We start from the raw sequence: 21,305 nt of genomic DNA, 5'->3' as shown, positions 1-21,305 counted from the left end.
TATCTATAATTAGTAGCTTCGCTGCGTTATTGATGTGTTGGCTGGGTGGGTCGACCGAATCCCCACATGGTGTGTTGGCTGGTACGAGTGGTGTACTAGTCGGATTGGGTTGGGATACTTATGTGCTATGCATTGATTCTGTTTTGGGCTTGGGCCTACTCTGGCACTGTATAGGGCTTAAGCCCAGATTGCTCTATTACTAAATAAGGCTACGGCTCAGATTGTTTTGCATATTCTAATTATTGTTATCTGTTAGGGGATTACACACTGAGTTTTCACAAACTCACCATTTCTTTTAACTGTACATGTAATCCCCAGCCATAGACGATTTGGAACTGCGAGGGACTCAGACGTGGCCACATGAATACTGCTATTTGGATTTGTTTTTAAATATTTTAAATTTTAGTTTGGGATTTCATTTATGTAATAAGGCCATTTAAAAGTTTTAATTTCCTTAATTAGGTTTTCGTTTTATTATCTCAAACTGCTAGAATAGGACAACGTGTTTTTGAAATAATAAACGTTTTTTAAAAAAATCACACGTATCAAATCCAAACTTTAGAAGCTTTCGTGATTTTTAAATAACTGAATAAACTAAAGACAGCTTTTAAGCAAACGTTCTTGATGAAACGACAATAATTATAAAAAGGGCTTTGAAACTTAGAATTAAACTTTTATCGACTAGACTAGTTCTTGAGCGTAGTTTTCAATGTGACATGCCAGATTCGACCGTAATGTCTAGGTAGGGTTTAGGGTGTTACATTTAGTGGTATCAGAGTAAAGTTGCAAAACTCAGCTGTGGAATGGGTTTTTGAAAAATTTTCTCAAAATTGGGTTTTCAAAAGTTTTTCTAAACATTGGTTTTTGAAAGGGATAATTTTAAAGAATTTGGATTGTTTTAAAATGTTGACACTGAAGGTGTGGCACACCGAGTCTCTGCCGCCAAATCTGTAAGTTTTCTAACAATGTTTACTATTATGGACTAAAATGTTATACTGTAGTAGTGGTAATATACTAGAAACCCTAGAATCTGAGTTAACTGAGACAGTAGAAGACTAAAAACTGTAGTGAGACTCTGCTCTGCGAAAACAAAACTTTAACTACTACTTAATGATAAGATATCCATTAATAATTACTGGAATTATGAATTGATTCATAAGACTCTCAAAACATATAATACGCTAAAATGATATGAGCACAAGAGGTACTCGTGGAAGGGGTACACGAGGCCGCGGTAGAGGCTGAGGAAGTACTAGGGCTGGGTTTTCAGCGTCGGGCCACATGTCTGCTAGGTAGGCACCAATATCACCAGTGATTGAGACAAGGTCTCATGATTGAGCTGTAGGGTATAATGCTCTATCTTAAGCGATGCTTCGTGTTCTAGAGAGGGTTGCTGGAGCGAGTACTTGATTAGTGGGCCGGGGGTCAATTTCTGAGCGACTCTTGGCTAATGGAGCGGAAACTTTCAAAGGTGTTTCTAGTGTAGCCCCAAATGTGGCAGAGTACTGGTTAGAGGCCATTGAGCGGATAATGGACGACTTTGATTACACTGTGAAGCAGAAATTAAAAAGAGCAGTGTCTTTACTGCGAGATGGGGCCTACCAATGGTGGCTCATCGTGAGAGATGGTACGCGGGCTGACCGTTTGACATGGGACTTCTTTAAGGCGGCCTTTCAAGGGAAATACATTGGGGCGAGTTATGTGGACGCCCGAAGGAAGGAATTTCTAAATCTGACCCAAGGCAACAAGACTGTGGCAAGGTACAAGGCAGAGTTTCTGCGGCTGAGTCAATATGCCCATTGGATTGCTGCAACTAAGCATGAATGGTGTGTGCGTTTTGAGGATGGACTCCAAGATGAGTTGCGTGTGCTGATAGCTCTGCAGAGGGAGCGGGACTTTGCTGCCTTGGTTGAGAAAATAAAAATTTTTGAGGATGTGAAGCACTCAATGTGCCATAACCGCGAAAAAGATAGAGGCAGATTTAAGAGGGATTCAAGGCCTTCGGGTTCTTTGGGAAGACCTATAAAGAAGGCCAGATTTGAGGGGTCAGTCCGAGCAATTTCTGTTGCTATGGTTAGACCGTAGACTTGCGCGAATTGTGGGAGGTCTCACCAGGATGAGTGTTGGAGACGAGCCAGGGCATGTTTCAGATGTGGCTCCATCGATCATCAGATCAAGAATTGTCCTTAGAGGCCTGTTCAGATGCAAGCTGAAGAACAAAGGTTTGTTCAGCCAGTGAGAGGTGGCCAGCAGCCACCGAGAGGCTGTGGTCAGACAAGGGGTGGATACAGTAATGGATGTAGTCGTGGAGCACCGGGCAAAGGTGCTAGTAATACTGAGGCGAGACAGCCAGCTATGGTTTATGCTGCTCGTTGTCGACAAAATGGTAACGCCCCTGATGTTATAACTGGTCTGTTTTTTATTCATAATATGCCATACATTGCTTTAATTGATATTGGGTCTAAGCATTCGTATGTTGCATGCACTGTGTCTGAGATGTTGGGTATCCAGTTTGAGAATACGGGTAGTGAAATGACTGTGATAAGTCCACTGGGACAGCCAGTTAAGGTAAACAAATTGTTTAGAGACGTGCCTCTAGAAGTTCAAGGTATAACTTTCCAGCGAATTTGATGGAATTACCATTTGGAGAATTCAACCTTATCTTGGGTATGGACTGGCTAGTGAAACACCGTGCGAGTTTAGATTGCACTGCCAAGCTAATGGTGTTGAAGACTACTGAGGATGAGGGTGGTTGTGATAGGGGAGCGAAGAAATTATCTGTCTAATGTAATCTCAGCATTAAGGGCCGAAAAGTTGGTTCGCAAGGGTTGCAAGGCGTTTCTAGCATATGTGAGCATTTCTGATTCTAAAGGTCCTTCAGTGGGAGATGTCAAAACTATCAAGGAATTTCTGGATGTATTTCCTAATGAGCTTCCTCGGTTGCCTCCAAACCGTGAGGTCGAATTCAAAATTGAGCTGCTACCTGGAACAGCTCTGGTGTCCATCGCGTATAGGATGGCACTGAAGGAGCTTGTAGAGTTAAAGGCTCAAATTCAAGAGCTTCTAGACTAAGGGTTTATTCAACCAAGTGTGTCTCAGTGGAGAGTACCAGTGTTGTTCGTAAAGAAAAAGGATGGGACTATGCGCATGTACATCGACTACCGGCAGTTAAACAAGTTGACGATCAAGAACAAGTACCCCCTTCCAATGATTGATGATGATCTTTTTGATCAACTTAAAGGAGCTTCAGTTTTCTCCAAGATCGACCTCTGCTCTGGGTACCATCAGCTAAGGGTTAAGGAGGCTGATGTGTACAAGATAGCATTTAGGACTCGGTATGGACACTACGAGTTCCTAGTAATGTCGTTTGGGTTTACAAATGCACCAACAGCCTTTATGGACCTTATGAATCGGGTGTTCCAACCCTATTTGGACTGGTTCATAGTTGTCTTTATAGATGATATTCTGGTGTATTCGAGAACTGAAGAGGATCATGATGTGCATCTTCAAACTGTTTTGCAAATTTTGATGGAGAAGCAGCTATATGCGAAGTTCAGCAAGTGTGAGTTCTGGCTACAATAAGTGACATTTTTGGGTCACGTGGTATCTACTGAGGGGATTAGGGTTAATCCTCAAAAGATCGAAGTCGTATTAGATTGGAAACCACCAAAGACTGTTTCTGAGATTCGAAGTTTTCTGGGTCTGGCTGGGTATTATAGACACTTTGTTGAGGGGTTTTCTATAATTGTTGTACCTCGGACTAAGTTACTGCGAAAAGGAATACCGTTTTGTTGGACTAATAGGCAATAAGAGAGTTTTGAAAAACTGAAAAAAATTCTGACTGAGGCCCTTGTCTTAATACAGCCGGAGTCTGGGAAGGAGTTTACTATCTACAGTGATGCGTCGCAAATCAGATTGGGTTGTGTGCTGATGCAGGAAGGTAAAATGGTTGCTTACGCATCACATCAACTTAAGCCTCACTAGGAGAATTACCCTACTCACGACTTTGAGTTGGCTGCAGTGGTATTCACGTTAAAGATTTAGAGGCACCACTTATACGGTGAGAAGTGCATTATTTACACAGATCATAAGAGCCTCAAATACCTTCTTACTCAGAAGGAGTTGAATATTAGGCAGTGAAAATGGATAGAGCTGCTTAAGGATTATAATTGCTCGATTGAGTACTACCCTGGTAAGGCTAACGTGGTAGCTGACGTACTAAGCTGGAGGGCTATATCTGATTTGAGAGCAATGTTTGCTCGTCTCAGCCTGTTTGATGATGGTAGTTTATTGGCTGAGCTTCAAGTGAAACCGACGTGGACTGAACAAATTAAGAATAAACAATTGTTAGATGAGTCACTGGTTTCTCGCTTTCAACAAGTTTAGAATGGTGAGACTGTGGATTTTTGGCTAAATAGTGAGGGGGTATTGTGTTTCTGTGGAAGAGTTTGTATACCGAGGGATTCTGATTTGAGGCAGTCTATACTGTAAGAGGCACATAGTAGTCCATATGCTATGCATCCTGGCAGAAACAAGTTATACCAAGATCTTCGTGAGCTGTATTGATGGCCTAGATTGAAACACGAAGTTACCGATTACGTGAGCAAGTGCTTGACTTGCCAGTAAGTTAAAGCTGAACAGTAACTGCCTTCTAGGTTATTGCAGCCAATTAAGATTCCACTCTGGAAGTGGGAAAGGGTAGCCATGGATTTTGTGAGTGGGCTACCCTTAACGCCTACTAAGAAGGATTCGGCATGGGTTATCGTAGACAGACTGATGAAATCTGCCCATTTTATACCGGTCCGCACTGATTATTCGCTGCAAAAATTGGCCAAGTTGTATGTGGCTGAGATTGTGAGACTACACGGAGTACTAGTTTCTATCATATCTGACAAAGATCCTAGATTGACATCTCGATTCTGAAAGAAGTTGCACGAGGCTTTGGGTACAAGGTTAGACTTTAGTACTGCGTTCCATCCTTAGACAGACGGTCAGTTAGAGAGGGTGATTCAGATACTGGAAGACATGTTAAGATGCTGTGTAATTGATTTTCGAGGCAGTTAGAAAGACTACTTGCCGTTGGCAGAGTTCGCTTACAACAACAATTATCAGTCTAGTATTCAGATAGCCGTACGAGGCGTTATATGGTCATAGGTGTAGTACTCCTACATGTTGGACGGAAGTTGGTGAGCGGCGAGTTTTGGGGCCAGAGATAGTTTCTGACACTGAAGAAAAGGTAAAGTTAATTTAGGATCGGTTCAAAGAAGCAATGGACAGGCAGAAATCATATGCAGACTTCAAGCGTAAAGAGATCGAGTACTCTGTAGGGGATTATGTCTTTCTGAAGGTCTCACCGTAGAAGAAAATCATGAGATTTGGACAGAAGGGCAAGCTTAGAGGTTTATCGGGCCTTACCAGGTTCTGAAACGGGTGGGACCAGTTGCCTATCAGCTTGAGTTGCCTCAAGATTTAGACAGGATCCATGATGTGTTCCACGTCTCTATACTGAGGCGTTACCGCTCTGATCCCATGCATATTATGCCAGTTGAGGAAATTGAGGTTAGGTCTGATTTTACTTTCAAGGAAGAACCGGTGCAGATACTGGATCATGACGTCGAAGTGCTGAGAAGGAAATCTGTTCCATTGGTCAAGGTGCTTTGGCCTAATCAAAGTTCAAAGGGAGCCATATGGGAGCCTGAAAAGGCGATGCGACAACAATACCCTCACTTATTCTAATCAGGTAAATTTCGAGGACAAAATTTCTTTAAACAGGTAGAGTTGTAATGCTCCAAAAATTTAGGGTCTTTGTTTTTGCAAGCTTTGACGTAAATGTCATGTTTGCTTTGTTGGTCTAGTAATCTAGGTATGTTTGGGGGTTTTTAGGAAACCTGGGTTCAAGTATGGCCTTTGGCAAAATTTTGATTTTTGCTCTTTTGGAAACCTAGATGTTAGCTTATAGGGCATATTTTAAGTTTTGTTTGTTTTGTGACACAAGAGATCTTGTGGCTTGGTGGCAAGTGGCGTGACTGGGCAGAGTGAGAGCAGGAGTTCGAATTCCATGGTCAGCATAGGGATTTTATTTTGCTACTTGGGTGGCAAGTCCTTGTGGTGGATTCGAACACTAGAGAGTAGTTGTAGACTTGGTAAAAGGGGAAGAGTATCATGGGATAAGATGTTGGTTGTTGGGGATTTGGAGGAGGAAAAGGTGGAGAGATAAGGGGAGAAAATCGTGGAGTTGGGGAGGCAAAGAGTTGTAGCCGAATTAGGGAATTTGAGTGTGCAAATTCGGCTAAGAAACTCATTTGGTGTTTTTTCGACAATTTGTGGGTGTGTAGAAGCCGATTTTCCTCTCTGACATTTCGAGTTTTGTTCTTTTGACGTTTTTGGCTTCTTTTCTCCTTAGTGACATTTTCACAAGTGACCATTTAGACTCTTTTTCTTTTGTCGACATTGTCTTCAGGTTACATTCTTGTACCTTACCGAATTCCCCATTCTTAACTTCTTCTTTACTGTTTTTTCTGTTTCTCTTCTTTTCAAAATAGCCGAATATAGTCTCTCTTTCTTTCTCTAAGTCATTTCAATCTTTCTTTCAATTTTCTCTGAGCCGACCGTTTCTTCTTCTTCTTCTTTTTCAATTTCTTGTCTGCCACTTAGTGTTATGGGATTGTTTCGGTACGCTAGAGTTTGGTGTTATCAGTTTCATAAATATTTTGGTAATTGATAAGTACTCGTAAGATCCCCTTTTACTATTCAGTCAATTCTCTATGTATTCAATATGTTTATTGAAACTTTACTTTGAGGGAAGTCGAATGTTATGTTTTCCTCTTATCTATACTAATTTCAATTCTTATTCGTTCTTCGAGGTCATTATGCGATGGTTCTAGGGATCTCAGTGGAGTAAGCTGATCGTGAAGCCATAGAACTTTTCTATCTCTTATCATTCATTTAAGGTAAACTTGACACCTTGTTTTAGGTATTGACCAAATACTCAAATGGGTTATAGGGAAACATTCTTTTAACAAAAAACCATTATGGTGCAGTTAATCATCGATTGCAAGTGTTGTTTTGGCCGACGATTTTGGAGGGATTAGTCCAGATCATCTAATCGTGGTAGGTGATGACTGTTTGATCATGGTTTTAGCTCTTAAGAATTTTAGCAGTTGTAAGACTGATTAATTAATTTTGGATGATGTAGGTTGGTGTTCAAGGGGTGATTCGCAGGCTTTCGCGAACAGGTGTGTAATTGTATACCACCCAATTACTGTCAAAGCCAAAAAAAGGTGTGTAATCACACCCCTGTTAAACTGTGATTCGGCAAAAGTCGAAATGCTGAAACGTCGGCATTCGAAACCTCACGAGTGTGCGAACGCACGTGTGGCGATCTGAACCCACAAAACGTGGGTGATAGGCTAGAGAAGCCACCACGTGCTTTTCTGTGGACTTAGGTTGTTATGGGTTTCAATGGGTCGAAATAGGCTGTGTGGGCCCAATGGGCTTGTGAGCCCCACACCGGTAAAATCCTCGGTATGAGATAGTTAATGGATTGGACTATAAGGCTAGCGATGCCGTGTCTGAATTTGGCCTAAATGGGCCATATGAGCGTGTGGGCCCCCTTGGGCCCGATAGTGAATTTTGGGCCTGTATTTACTATTCTAGCCACGTAGGTTATTTGAGTCGTACGAGGCGATGGTAGACCCTCTAAGAGGTCGTAATATGTTTCGAGACACCCAAAATTAGCTAAATAACCAGAATACCCCTGAGGGGTAAAATTACCATTTCACCCTTAATTATCGAAATGACCATTATACCCCTAAAGGTAGGTTGACTGATGAGTATTTGGTATATGTATGACTGTGACTGAGTATGATCTTTTATTTGCATAATATATATTTGGCATGATATTCTGCATGTGGATGGAGTCTAATTTGGAGGAAGTTCTGTGCTAGTGGTTTTGCCACGTATTCTGATTCTAGTGGCACCGCCACGTTATCTGTAATTAGCAGCTTCGCTGCATTATTGGTGTGTTGGCTAGGTGGGTCGATCGAATCCCCACATGGTGTGTTAGCTGGTACGGGTGGTGTGCTGGTTGGATTGGGTTGGGATACTTATGTGCTCTGCATTGATTCTGTTTTTGGCTTGGGCCCACTCTGCCACTGTATAGGGCTTAAGCCCAAACTGCTCTATTACTGAATAAGGCTACGGCCCAGACTGTTTTGCATATTTTGATTACTATTATCTGTTAGGGGATTACACACTAAGTTTTCACAAACTCACCCTTTCTTTTTACTGTACAGGTAATCCCTAGGCATAAACGATTTGGAGCTGCGAGGGACTCGGAGGTGGCCACATGAATACTGCTATTTGGATTTGTTTTTAAATATTTTAAATTTCTGTTTGGGTTTTTATTTATGTAATAAGGCCATTTAAAAGTTTTAATTTCCCTAATTATGTTTTCATTTTATTATCTCAAACTTCTAGAATAGGACAACGGGTTTTCGAAATAATAAACGTTTTCAAAAAAATCACACGTGTCAAATCCAAACTTTAGAAGCTTTCGCGATTTTTAAATAACTGAATAAACTAAAGATAAATTTTAAGCAAACGTTCTTGATGAAACGATAATAATTATAAAAAGGGCTTTGAAACTTAGAATTAAACTTTTATCGACTAGACCGGTTCTTAAGCATAGTTTTCGATGTGACATGCCAGATTCGGCCGTGACTTCTAGGCCGGGTTTGGGGTGTTACAATGGAGCAACACCACGATGGCAGTTATTAGGTCCTTCTAGGCAACAACTGAGAAGAGGTTTAGTGACTCATTGAAATTAGGAGCCCGTCAGAACATTAAACATAGGGTATACTATGTAAGAACATAGCTAGGCTATGGTAACAAAAGAAGTCCACCAGGACATTAAACATGGGATATACTGTGTAAGACTATAGCTAGACTATGGCAACAAAAGAAGTCCACCAAGACATTAAACATAGGGTATACTGTGTAAGATCATAGCTGGGCTATGATGTCAGGTAAAGTCCGCCAAGATGATGAATCAGGAAGCTAGCAAGGTAAGAAAAGGGAGACCACTGTATGACTTGTGAAAAAAGTAGTATAGTTGGATAAATGCAGCGCGTCTGTGAACGCAGGTAAACGAGATAGTAAGAGAATCCACCAAATTATGAATAGGAGAATAGCTAGTAGAAGTGCCCGAGGATACGAGCAAGTCTATTAATGAAGGAATCTATCAAATCATGATGAAAGGGGAATTTCGTATATATGTGGTTTTAATAGTGTAAAAGAATAGAAAGGGTACCCTATTCACAGTATCAGACATCCGTCCATTTTAGTTTTCCAGCGGTTGGCAAATAATCTAATAATGATTTTTAATAAGTGAGTCAATGTAGCGGATTCTAAGCTAAATGATTGATTGGAAAGTTCACCAAAAATACTTGGGCAAGAGATAACCCGCAGGGAACTATCCATTAATTAAAGTACCTTAAAAGATATTGGGCTCAACCGAGTAAGCTTGGGTCACACTGTGGATACGAGTCCATCGGGAAGAAAAAATGAGGGTGCTAATTCAGTCAACCAGGTATCAGTTTCAACTCTACGAGTAAGAGTGATAGAAATAGACCTTACCTAGGGAAGGGACCAAGCATAGGTTAATTCAGAAGGCATATTAACATCAAAATAGTACTACAATTCTATATGGAGATCAGTGTAGACTGAAAGGATCAAGGGAAAGCTCTGTAGCTACAGCGAGATCTCGACTAGATACCAATAGAGATTGCCAAATTCAAGGTGACAAATACAGGTAATCAATGATGAGGCATATCTTGTCAAGCTTAAGAAAGGATTGGATTTACCGTTAAGTAAGGTCAAGATCCATAAGGAAGTAAGGTTGTTAGAATACAGGTATAGAGAATGGTAACATTCAATAGCAGTCAGCTCGGGAAAAACAAGACATCATTACAACCAATGAAATTTTATGAATTCTCCTATGATCTTTAGGGAGTTTTATATTTGTTCCTAAAGTCTCATTTTTCCTTAAAATTTAATAAGTCTTCTATGATTATCAATGTGTAGGATCTTACTACGTTCTTTTGAGCTTATATAATATGCACTGCTTGTATGCAGGGTAGGCGATAACTTGGAGAATCGAGTGAAGGGACCAAGCCAGACGTTGCTAGAAATTAGTCATGGGTAGAATAGATGTTCATGTATTTGGAGGGGCATCCCCAAAGGCCACACCTCAGGTTTAAGTGATTACATTTGTACTCGAATCTTAAATTAAAATTTGTAAATAGTTGACGAAATCAACGCTGTAAGAATTTAACACCAGTTTCTGTACAAATATTAATAGTAGTTAGTTTTTGAAATTTAAGTTATTTAATTATGTAACTAATTCAGAATAAAAAATATTGTTAAGTTATTCGGGTTAGTGTATTATCTAGTACCCAAACAGGCAATTGAGTCGAGTATAGGGTGTTATAGTAAACTTGATTCAATATGTTAAGACTGACATTATGGAAATTCTAAAACAAGGCCCTAGTAGCTTAGTTATATGGTTAGGGTACAATTGGCATGCCAATAGGGGACTCTTCTTTTGTACTTCGGTGCTCTTGTTCCTGGCACTTCAGTGCAATCCTGATATAGTCTCCGTACACTTGCGCTTTGCACTCTTATTAATATAGTTTTGGATAATTTGTCCCTACTATCATTTTTTTACTAGGTACACTGAAGGATGAAGTTAACTAGCTATGATTCCTAAAAATAACTTGATTTTGGTATGATGGAAACTTATGTTTACAGTTTTTCGATACAAATACTAGTATATGTTCTCCAAGTACTAAACTGCTTTTGGTTTTCCTGGATTGACATGTAGATGCCATTCATATAACTTATAAATGTATTATATAATTTTGTATATAATGGGAATCTTAATTTTTAAGGCAAGTATTTGAGGTTTTATCCATATTATCTTGCTAAACTTTATGTTTAATTCATCATTGTGTCTACGCATAGGTCTTTCAAATCAGGGCTCATACACTATAGTAATCATTAAAGAGTAAGAAATATTTGTATTTTCATTTTTTACCTAAAAGCATGTACTACAAAAGTCATTTAGGGGTGCATATATAATTGTTTCATACTATTGTAATGGTGATATCTATTTTACTTATTTTGGTTTGCCTTAAGCCACATTCTATATTTATTTTGAATGTATGCATGCATAACTTAGTTTTCCACACTTTATTTTCGTTATTGAATGTTTTTAATATAACCTTAATATGCTACCTTAACATCTTGAATATTTTGACATGTTTTGTCACATTGTAATTATGTTTCATGAACAAGAATGTTAATCTTTTGATTTCTTTTGAACATGTTTTACAAAACTCTAGTTTGGAGGTGTTTCAAAAGTTTTTTTTGGCCAATAAAATGTGATTTTTAAGTTATTAAAGTTAGGTTTTTGATATGGTGAAGTTTGGGACTTAAAAATGAGAGTTTTGGGCAATTTTTTACCCAAAGAATAAAGATATCGATACCTGGCCCCAGAGGTACTGCACCCCAATCAACAACATGCCCTATAAATAGTACAGGGACTATAGTATTAGTGCCTTTATCGTACCCCCTGTGACTTTTTGCGTCACTGCACTCTTTAGTGCAAAAAGAGCCTTTTAAAGCTCAAATTTAGTCTCGGACACTTCTAAATACCCACGAATTGTTCTAAAATGATTTTAACAATATTTTGAAACTATAAAACCTAGTTTATCCATTTTCTATGATTCTATAAATTCTTAAATAAAGTATGGTTTTACTCCAAAAATATCTCATTTGCATTTATCGTTCGTATTAGCTATGGGATGCTTGAGGACATTACAATTATAATATGAACTTATTTTAAAATGTGATATAATTATATTTAATAAATATTATATTATATTATAAAAATACCATACATACACATTTTACTACATATAATATATCAATTATTATATATAAGTAAATTAGGAATGCACAATGCTCATTATACACTTATAATATTGTAATTTGTATTCTTTTATTAATGGTTTGCAACATAAAGTATAAAGTTTAAATGTGTAACTAATTTTATGGTAGTTTTAATAAATACAATTAATATTATATAATGAAGGTAGATTATTAATGATATATAACTACTCCATATACAACCTTTTATTATTATTATTATAGTGTATATTTTTACATTAATGATTTGTAAACTTAAATTATGACTTCCCCAATTAAATACCTAAATTTTAAACTTTAAGCAAAGCATGTTTTGAAAATCATACTAATTATTGTTAGGCTTAATTACAAAATTAACTTAAAATTGTATGACTTTTCTCAATTAAATACTTAATTTATACGATATCCAATAAAAACATTATTAGCTAATATAATGTTTCGGGTAAAATAAAAGATAGTTACAAACTGAAAAACTCGGTATGGTTTGAAAACCAATTTTGCATTATTAATGTTATTATTATTAAAGTTTCAGCCATTTTAAAAACAAAAAACTGTGTATATAATACAAAATCAAATAGCAAAAATGAGAATGAGAATGACTAACCTAAAGTAGTTTAATCGGCTTTCTACATGGTGACCTGGTTAGGTTAGCCACGTTATTTCGCAGGGCCCATGTCTCAAGAAGACTGGACCATGGGGCTTCCTCCAAAACCTCGTTCATTCCCTACTGGGGACACTCACAAGTTGTAACGGAACTAAAAGTACAGACCTCTTCAATGCAATGCAGGCTGCCCCCTAGCGGGGAACGATTCACACGTCAAAAACCCAGAACTCACAATGAACAGCAGAGATGGATAAAACATTTGTAAATACCTTTATTCAATGAATGTGTTTGTAGGTTTTGCATAAGATTTTATTCTTTCAAGTTTCCTCTCTGACTTCTTCAATTTTATCATCTCTATTTTCCAAAATGTCTCAACCCAATGCTTACTGAGGAAACTCGTCATGGTCATACGCAATCCTAAAATTTCTTCACATTAACCAAGGTTCCACCCTTGGATCCGGATTCAAGCATTGCCTCTAAAACTGCAACGTCTCTGGCACCTTCCACAAAAGAGCTGCGTGGCTCAGCTTCATAGCCATTTCCCTGCTGCAAAACAGAGGATGAGGGGTATCTCTTAGAAGTGACATTTAGAAACTCATTTGAAGCATTCCAAGTACAAGCGCAAACAAGTTTAGCATTGCCTTTCAACATTCATAATTCAATTCAGTCCAGGAAGCCCCAGAATGTCGTCTAATTGTATAAAAAAGAAAAAGGAAAACAGCACTTAAAGTATCTTGTTCAATGACAGGTGAATCTATCCTTTGCTTATAGCCCATGTTCAAACCTTTGCTTCCCCAAGCCCAAAAATAGTATCAGAACTGTTCTGGGAGAGAGAAGTCACAAGAACATGTAAAGAAATGTGGGAATCTGTATTAAACTGCTGTCAAATTGAATCAACTCATACTTTCATCCAATGCTAGTATAGCTATTATCTAATAGAAAAACTTAGTTTTATGAGAATAATGAAACGTTTATAAATAAACACTACTGCCTGGTAAATGACCCAATTGCACTTTCTTGGTACATAGATACTGACCATCCTTTATAGCAACATAAACCAGTCCACAGATGGTGGAATGAATGATGCAACAGCCACAATATACATTAACCAACCTTCAGGTTTGCTTGCACAATGTCATGTATAAAAAATTTTAATTCTTCGTGCACTCCACAGAATGGATGGAAAGTGCTTTTGCTTTGCCCATCTGCACTGTATAGTGAAACCTGAGATGGCATATAATAAGATTTCAAAAGAAGGATGTCATCTGACACACACTAATCAAGAAGGAACTTCAAGAGATGATTAAACCTTATATCATAGAAAAACAGAAGTACAGAAGTTTCAGAATCTAATTAATCATAATTACAATAATATGAAGTTAGTTTCCATCTTTACCAAGTAACCATGCTTTCCATCTACTTTTCCACGCTCAACTTGTACAGATCCTTTTGACCCAACAACTCGCCAAATTATCTAAAACAATAAAAGAAATGAGCAAAACAAAACAAATGCAAGCAAAAACGTTTAAAGGAGTATCACTTCAGCAGATACCTTAGGTGAACTAGAGGATACAACCATCACAAAGACTCCAGAGCATCCATTCTCCAGCTTACTGAGGAAAGCAACGGTATAATTTCCAAGTCTTAAGCCTTCCAGTTCTAAGGTAAAATTCTATATAGAGAATCAACTTTAATTCTTAAATAACTTACAAATTAGAAGAAATAATGTCTGGCGGAGGTAAAGTTCTATCTATATGAGAGGTTATGGCTGAAACTGAGGTCACCTCACAACCAACCATCTGCTTGCAAGAACAGGAAACTCATCCCACGTTTCTTGATGACTAAATAAAAAAGAACTTCATAGAATAATAATGTCAAAGCTTAACTTCAATGGTGCCTTTTCCTACTATTCTATTTCTTCTTATCTATGTTGGATTGAGAAAGGAAACCAGGTGGAGGAATTGAAAGAATTGAGGGATTGATTTCTTCTGATATGTTAGTGTTCGTGCTCTTGAGTGTAGAGCTAATTGAAAAATCTGGTTGTGTCTTAAAATTGCCAAGCCAACCATAAAAAATGGTGGTTAAATGTAATCTGAAAAACAGAAATTGAAGCTAATAATCCAGCTGGCCTTCAACATTAATTTATCAGACCATATAGAAATCTCGCCACAATGTTTTATCCACATGATTTGTGCAAAGCATAATGATTACAATTTTCATACAAAAATAGCAGCTGTAGCTTTACGTAGAAAGGAATAATTCTTGTCAGAAACACAGACCTTCTCTCTAAACTTTCCTTAAGAGTGGACCCTAGAGAGGATGTGACATCTAGATAGCATCCTAACAGTTATCTAGCCACTGTGATAATGTAATAGAGACGTACCATCCTCAAGCCAGCAATAAAATGCACTCCCATATCCAAGATAAAACCTCCCTGTCAAAAATAAAGATTTGCTAGTCAAGCTAAAAGGTAAAGGTGTAGATAAAGTTAACAAGTCTGACACATTCAGATTCTTTAGAGCTCTGTCTCTTTATTTTATTTGAGGTGCTCATGTCTGATCCATATTCAGAAACGGATATACAGATATAACCCTCCAAAGCTCCTCTAAAGAAAAAAAACTACTAAAAAATCAAACATACTCTTGTTAGATGCATCTGTGTCCGACACTAAACCCATAGATTCTTATACTTATTGAAAAGAGCAGCAGCATCTATCTTTAAACGAATAAATACTTAGAACATATAAGTTCTTGAAAAGTGAGAAATAGAAACACTGAGCTTCATTTGATGTGGTTAATTATGTACTTGTGATAGTTTTTTATCTTTAAAACACATTATGCAATGAAATATTGGAAAACATTTTATATTTATTATAACAAAACCCAATAAAAGCTTCTTAGATATGATGCATAGGAATTTCTTTGTTTGAAACATATCAATTATCTTTAAGAAGCCCACAAGGAAGGGCAAGTTCGTGTTGGGACTAAAATCCTGAACTTATGCTAACTGACCTCCAAAGAGAGCTGGTGAACCATTTGGGCTAAGCCCCAAGTTCACGCAAGTACTCTTTTTGCACCATGTGCTCTAAAACAATGTAAGTGTCCTAGTATATAGAAGTGTAGAATTCCAAAATTTATCCCCACACTTAGGGATTAGTTTCTCTACTTTGAATAAAGAGATTAGGAGGGTTTTTCCCTAGAATCTCTCTTGTTTTATTTTTCTTCTATTTCAGGATTTAATTTGAGGGATTTGATTACTACTGGAATTAAGAAGCAATGGCAAACATGTTGTCGTGTTTCTCCTATAAATTCTAGCAACTTCATATTTATGAAATAAGAAACACTAACAAAGTTTTCCAGTCTAAATTATTCATCTCTCAATTGTTTTCATCTTTGAAATTCAACATGGTATTAGAGCTTGAAAACTTCTTCTTTTATGACAAAACACAACCTAGCCTTTGGAATGGCTACTGAACATGCTCTATTGCTAAAATAGGTCATTTCCCCATGGCTTCCAGCACCCAAATGCAGAAAAACAGCTCAAAAAAATGCTTTTCTCAACAATGACTAGGGAAAAGTGTATATGGAAATACCACCAAGCTTTCAGACATGAGCTAAAGAAAACAAGGTCTATTAACTTCGAAAGTTTCTATGGTCTCAAGCATCTCCTAAACATGGTTTGACAAGTTTACAAAGGTAATCAAGAATTATGAGTATTCCTAAGGTCAAGCTGATCATACCCTATTCACAAAATTCTCTCCTAATGCGAAAGCTGCTATTCTCATTGTTTATGTTAACGGTATTGTTGTCACTAGGGATTATACTGAAGAAATAGGCTACTTGAAAGTACTTGCCATGGAGTTTGAGATCAAAGACCTAGGACCATATTCCCTAGATATATAGGTTGCCCATTCAAAGAAAGGTATTGTAGTCTAACAACTAATGTACATCTTGGGCTTAGTAAAAGAAATTGGAATTGTAGACTGCAAACCTGCTGACTCAAATGGAATGAAATTATGAAATTGGTCTCAAAGAAGATGGTCCACTAGTGTACAGGGAAGATATAAACGATTTGTTGGAAAGCTTATTTACCTGTCCCAAACAAGGCTGAACATAAGCTTCCCTATTAGTGTTATGTTGATTGCACAAGATCCCTTATAAATCAAAGATCAAGACAGGCTATTGCACCTTTGTATGGGGAAATTTGGTAACTTAGCATAGCAAGAAACAGTCCATTGTCTCTAGGAGGAGCTCTTTTCCAGAAAATGATTACGCTTTTCAAAAGGATAAGTCTCCAGAAAAAAGGCTTATTTTACCTGTAAGTCATTTTCCGTTGACCAAACTGTTTTCTGTGAAACAAACACAAGAAAATGCAAAAAATATTTTCCGTAGAACCTGTTACATGTAAACAAATGGACCCTAAAATTTGTTGTTCTAGTTACTACCGAAACAGGACATTCTGTTTGATATGGACAGTACCAATACAAAAATTGACTTCCTTGCGTGAAAGTCTAGCATCTATATTCTACTTGGCATCATGTATTCTTACCTTAACAAGGACTGGTTGATGAGTATGATTTATTAATATCTCATTGGGTGAAGTATATTGTATATGCATTGAAAATAGTTACCACCAGTGTCGTAGAAGGTATACTTCGACATAACAGTTTGTGCACCAAGAAAAGAAACTTATATCATCAGATATTAGTGTGAAAGACATACCTCAAAATTTCGCCTCCAAGAGCTAGAAAAATAAGGGTTTGAACTGTTCATTGACCCTTCAATAATAACTTGGACATTCATCATATCCCCAACACCAGCCACTAGTTTCTTGCTCTGAGAAAGATAAATCAATAAGAAACTAGGTAATAGTACGGATTGAATAGTACAGGGAATATCAAAAAACAAACCTCTACAAAAGCAGGTTCAAATCGATAGTTTTCAGCTACAGCCCAAATTGGTTGACCAGGGTTGGTACAAACGGATTTGTAACTAGCCAGTGCAGTCTCTATCTCGGGTATACCTAAAAAATAAAAATATCCAACTTTCTTATTCATGCAGTTTTCTTTAAAACAATTTTTTCAAAGGAAGATAAGGGCAGTTGTTGGAGGAAGACGGAGAAAATTATTTTTAAATGCTCAAAACTTGCAAAAAGTGATTTATCAATCAAATTTAATTAATGCCAAAAAGAATAAATGCGGATTTGAGATCCCTTTTTCCTTGTTACGCAAATAAGATAAGTAAGCTTGCAAGAAATCTTCAAGTTCACAAAAAAAGGGAAAAAATGAAATACTATATATTAAGTTAAAACTCAGTAGTCCAGAACAGATAGAATCAGTGCATATAGACAAAAGATATGGATTACCTTCAAAGAATTTGTTTTAATAGGGATAATATATAGAAGATTTTTGGAAATATTTTAAAGGCAATAGCAATGATTTCTTGACAACATTCAGGGATTAAACCAAAAGGTACGTTATTATGATTGAGATAAAACTCAATAATCAGGATTTATTTAGCCGACTGTTAATGCTCCAAAACCAGCCAAGATTTATTTTGTACTCAATCCGTGCCTAGCCATCCATTGAAGTGGATGCTTAAGCCTAAGCTGACTATCTTCAATAAGCATGCAGTAATATTTAGAAATAATTACTCTTCACAATGACTTTCTAAATATTAATATTTTTACCCAAACGGTGTAAACGATAATAGAAAACAAAAGAATAAATTTGGTTTATGCACATCTACTTAGTTCAAAAAATCATATTTAAAACAATTACTTCAAATGCTGAAGACATGTCACTTTGGAATCTTGAAAATTTTGTTCTTAAAGTATCAAAGAGAAAAAAATTGTTTCAGGAGGCAAAATGTTTTGCCTCTCTCAAAAGTGAAGTTTGCAAACAAAAAAGCTTATGGTAAGATTTGTCTTCACAATGAGGCAAAATGCTTTTTGTCTTCATTATCAGAAAATAATAAACTTGAAGTTGAGAGAAGTGTCATCCTTGAGACTCATGGTAAGATTTGTCCTACTTCTGATCCTCATTTCCAACTTCTAGGATATTTTGCTTCTGTAAATGCTTCTTTATTTCATGTTCAAGTATGTTCATATGTTAGATCTGTAATAAGATTTATGTTCTAAAATTAGAAACTATATAAAAATTAACTGAAGAAGTATGGAACTTACTAGTTGCTGCAGGTTTCTCTAGAGATCCCCAAGTTAACCAGGTAAGACATATGGAACACACAAAACAAAAAGAAAATTAGTAAATTGCACATGGAAGAATAAAATAATAAGACTACTATTCCAATCCCATAATGCAAAATATGCTTATCTGGCCATGATGTATTACAACAAGTCATAGATGCATCATCTATCTTCCTTTCCATTCAAGAAAAATGAAAAAAAAAGGGGGACGAGGTAGTGAAATTTGTTGGATTTCTGTTCTTTGAAAGGAAAATGGTAGTCAAATTCAAGAGATCCTATGCAAAATAAATCCAAACTGGGAAAAAAGCTTGAGAGCCTCATTAAAGGGATAACGAACTAACTCACTTGCCCTAATAGTTAGAGCATACCAATATATCTCACCTTGAATGACATGCTTTGCTGCTTTTAGCAACTTTAGCGAGATATCTACCTGCATGGTTTAATTCATATGTAAGCAAATAACCAACAACGATAGACTAATGTTCATAATATTAATACCTTATAAAATTATCTCCCATTAGGAGTTGGAATCAAACCCTGGTCTCTTCCCTATTAATTTTCTAAGCCATCCTCTATATTGTAAAAATACAAGTTTCACATGAAAATTTACTTTAGACAGAGACAGACATATGTAAAGAGTTATACTATTGACTAAAATGTTAGATCAAAATGCAGATAAAGAATGAAGGTAGAAAAACAATTATAGAACTTGAAAATAATGACTAGAAATTATGAACATTCAAAGTTTGGGCTAGAAGTTATGTTTTCATGATTTGATGTGATCTGTTATCTACCAAAGTACCAAAACCACAAGAACACTCACCTTAAGATGATTTTTTTTGTCATTTTACAGATTCATTAAGGGTACTTATGAAAGCAATACCAAAGAAATATTTTCATCTTTTATGAATAACTGCTCATACATCGCTACATTTCATGAAGATATTTTTTAAAGAAAGAAATCAAAGCCAGTTCCCTCAAGGCATTGATTAGCAAGATCCACATCTGAATTCTACCACAACAGATGGTTGATCTCTATGTTTTCCTTTTTTTTCTTTTTTATTGTTACTTAGATGACTCGTATTACAAATTACATAAACGCAATGAAAGTTCAGGGATAAAATAATGTTGAAGAAATGGGAAAATAAAGAACCTGAACTTGGCCAGCCAAAACGACAGCAGTACCAATAAGAGAAGAATCCTGCACGATGTCGTTTAGACCTTGGTCTCCCCATTTACATTCCACTCCAGGAAAATGCTGTTTGGCTATCTCAACAGCTCCTCTCGAAGATTCCTTCTCGGTATGAACCACAACATCATTACTATTTCAAATACAGCAAAAAGAATACAAATATATATACATTTTCAAAATATTGAGTAAGAAGAAAGGGGAAAAAGAAACCTCTGAACGGCTCCAGATATATTTGAGGCAGAAGAGATGTGAGATCTCGGCGAGTCTCGGGATGTATTGAGTTTTTACAAATATTCCAGCCCCCAGAACCGCGATTTGTGGAAGGGTAGCCATTTTTGAAGGATCTTACTTTTTTAGCAAAAATTTAGATAGATCGACCTTTTACGATTTTGTTATGTGGGAGTTTGGAGTTTGAAGTTTGAAGTCGACTGCAACTGCAATGTGGTAAGAGGAAAAAAATGTGCTTGGAAGTTGAGCGAGACGCAGAAAATTCTAACACGAGCTACCAAAAACGAGCCTTCAGTGGGCTCACAAATATATTACCAGTTAGATTATCCCATAGAAAATCTGAACCACCAGACAAAAAGAAGAAAGAAAATTTTGAGCATAAAGCGGTATTTGCCGGTTCTAAGTAAAGAAAAAGATGGAGGCTTTTTGTTTTTTCTTGTTTTTATTTGGGAAAGAAAGAGAAGCTTTCCGTTTCTATTCCACAACAAAAGTTTTCCCTCAGCTTATGTGAATTCAGGTTGCATTTGTATTTTGTTTTTCTCAACTTCGATTAAAATTAAATTAACTGATCCAACTCATTTAATTTAGTTCACTCGTAAATCGATTAAAGATTCTTTAAAATTTCGATTAATAATTAATTAATTAAATTAATCGAACTTAATAAATAACATTATATATTAATGTATTAAACTATTATTAATTCTATTAATTCAGTCAAATATTGCTAATTTTTTTAATATATTTTATACCTTTTAATAGAAAAAAAAACATGTAAATTAGTTTTAGGATTTGAAAAATAGGGGTTTTCTTGATTAAGTGATGGAATTAATTTGTTACGAAGTCTAACTACTTATGCGAAAGCCAACCCAAGATAAACCTGATCATACAAGACATTATGTGATGAGTACTTTAACACTTTCAAGGAAGTGAAATTGAAGTTAAAGGTCTGCCTGTTTGATTGAAAATGGTTTCTAAAAAAGGATTTCTAGAAAACGACTTATTTTTCTTGAAAAGTTAATATTTTCTGATATTTAGATAAATCTGTACAAAATATTTTCTGTTGTTGGTAGATTTCTAAAATATTTCATA

General features: G+C 36.5%; 2 protein-coding genes across 4 annotated transcripts; one reads left to right on the top strand and one right to left on the bottom strand.

Annotated features, from left to right (window-relative positions):
* The first annotated feature begins 1,368 nt into the window (after positions 1-1,368).
* On the top strand, positions 1,369-2,085 carry LOC128293800 (uncharacterized). Its single transcript, XM_053029333.1, has 2 exons — positions 1,369-1,402; positions 1,502-2,085. Exons 1-2 carry the CDS (start codon positions 1,369-1,371, stop codon positions 2,083-2,085), a joined length of 618 nt encoding a protein of 205 aa, XP_052885293.1.
* Positions 2,086-12,471: 10,386 nt separating this feature from the next.
* LOC108486326 (uncharacterized) lies at positions 12,472-20,757 on the bottom strand. 3 transcript variants are annotated; one of them, XR_001871466.2, is made up of 13 exons: positions 20,199-20,754; positions 19,950-20,090; positions 19,178-19,226; positions 18,776-18,793; positions 17,502-17,614; positions 17,314-17,427; positions 14,976-15,026; positions 14,303-14,391; positions 14,145-14,205; positions 13,989-14,066; positions 13,706-13,816; positions 12,862-13,138; positions 12,472-12,783 (listed from the first exon to the last, which is right to left on the bottom strand). XR_001871466.2 is itself a non-coding variant. In XM_017790323.2 (12 exons), exons 1-12 carry the CDS (start codon positions 20,319-20,321, stop codon positions 13,010-13,012), a joined length of 1,074 nt encoding a protein of 357 aa, XP_017645812.1. In that variant the 5' UTR covers positions 20,322-20,757; the 3' UTR covers positions 12,472-13,009. The 3 variants fall into 3 exon arrangements, 2 of the variants coding, with proteins under 2 accessions (XP_017645812.1, XP_017645811.1); XM_017790323.2 differs by having other exon boundaries at positions 12,472-13,135; positions 20,199-20,757; XM_017790322.2 differs by having other exon boundaries at positions 12,472-13,138.
* Positions 20,758-21,305: the final 548 nt, after the last annotated feature.

The sequence above is a fragment of the Gossypium arboreum genome, chromosome 6 (assembly GCF_025698485.1).
Source record: "Gossypium arboreum isolate Shixiya-1 chromosome 6, ASM2569848v2, whole genome shotgun sequence".
NCBI lineage: Eukaryota > Viridiplantae > Streptophyta > Magnoliopsida > Malvales > Malvaceae > Gossypium > Gossypium arboreum.
The sequence above is the reverse complement of the archived record's forward strand: the minus strand, read 5'-3'. Positions and strand labels throughout refer to the sequence as shown.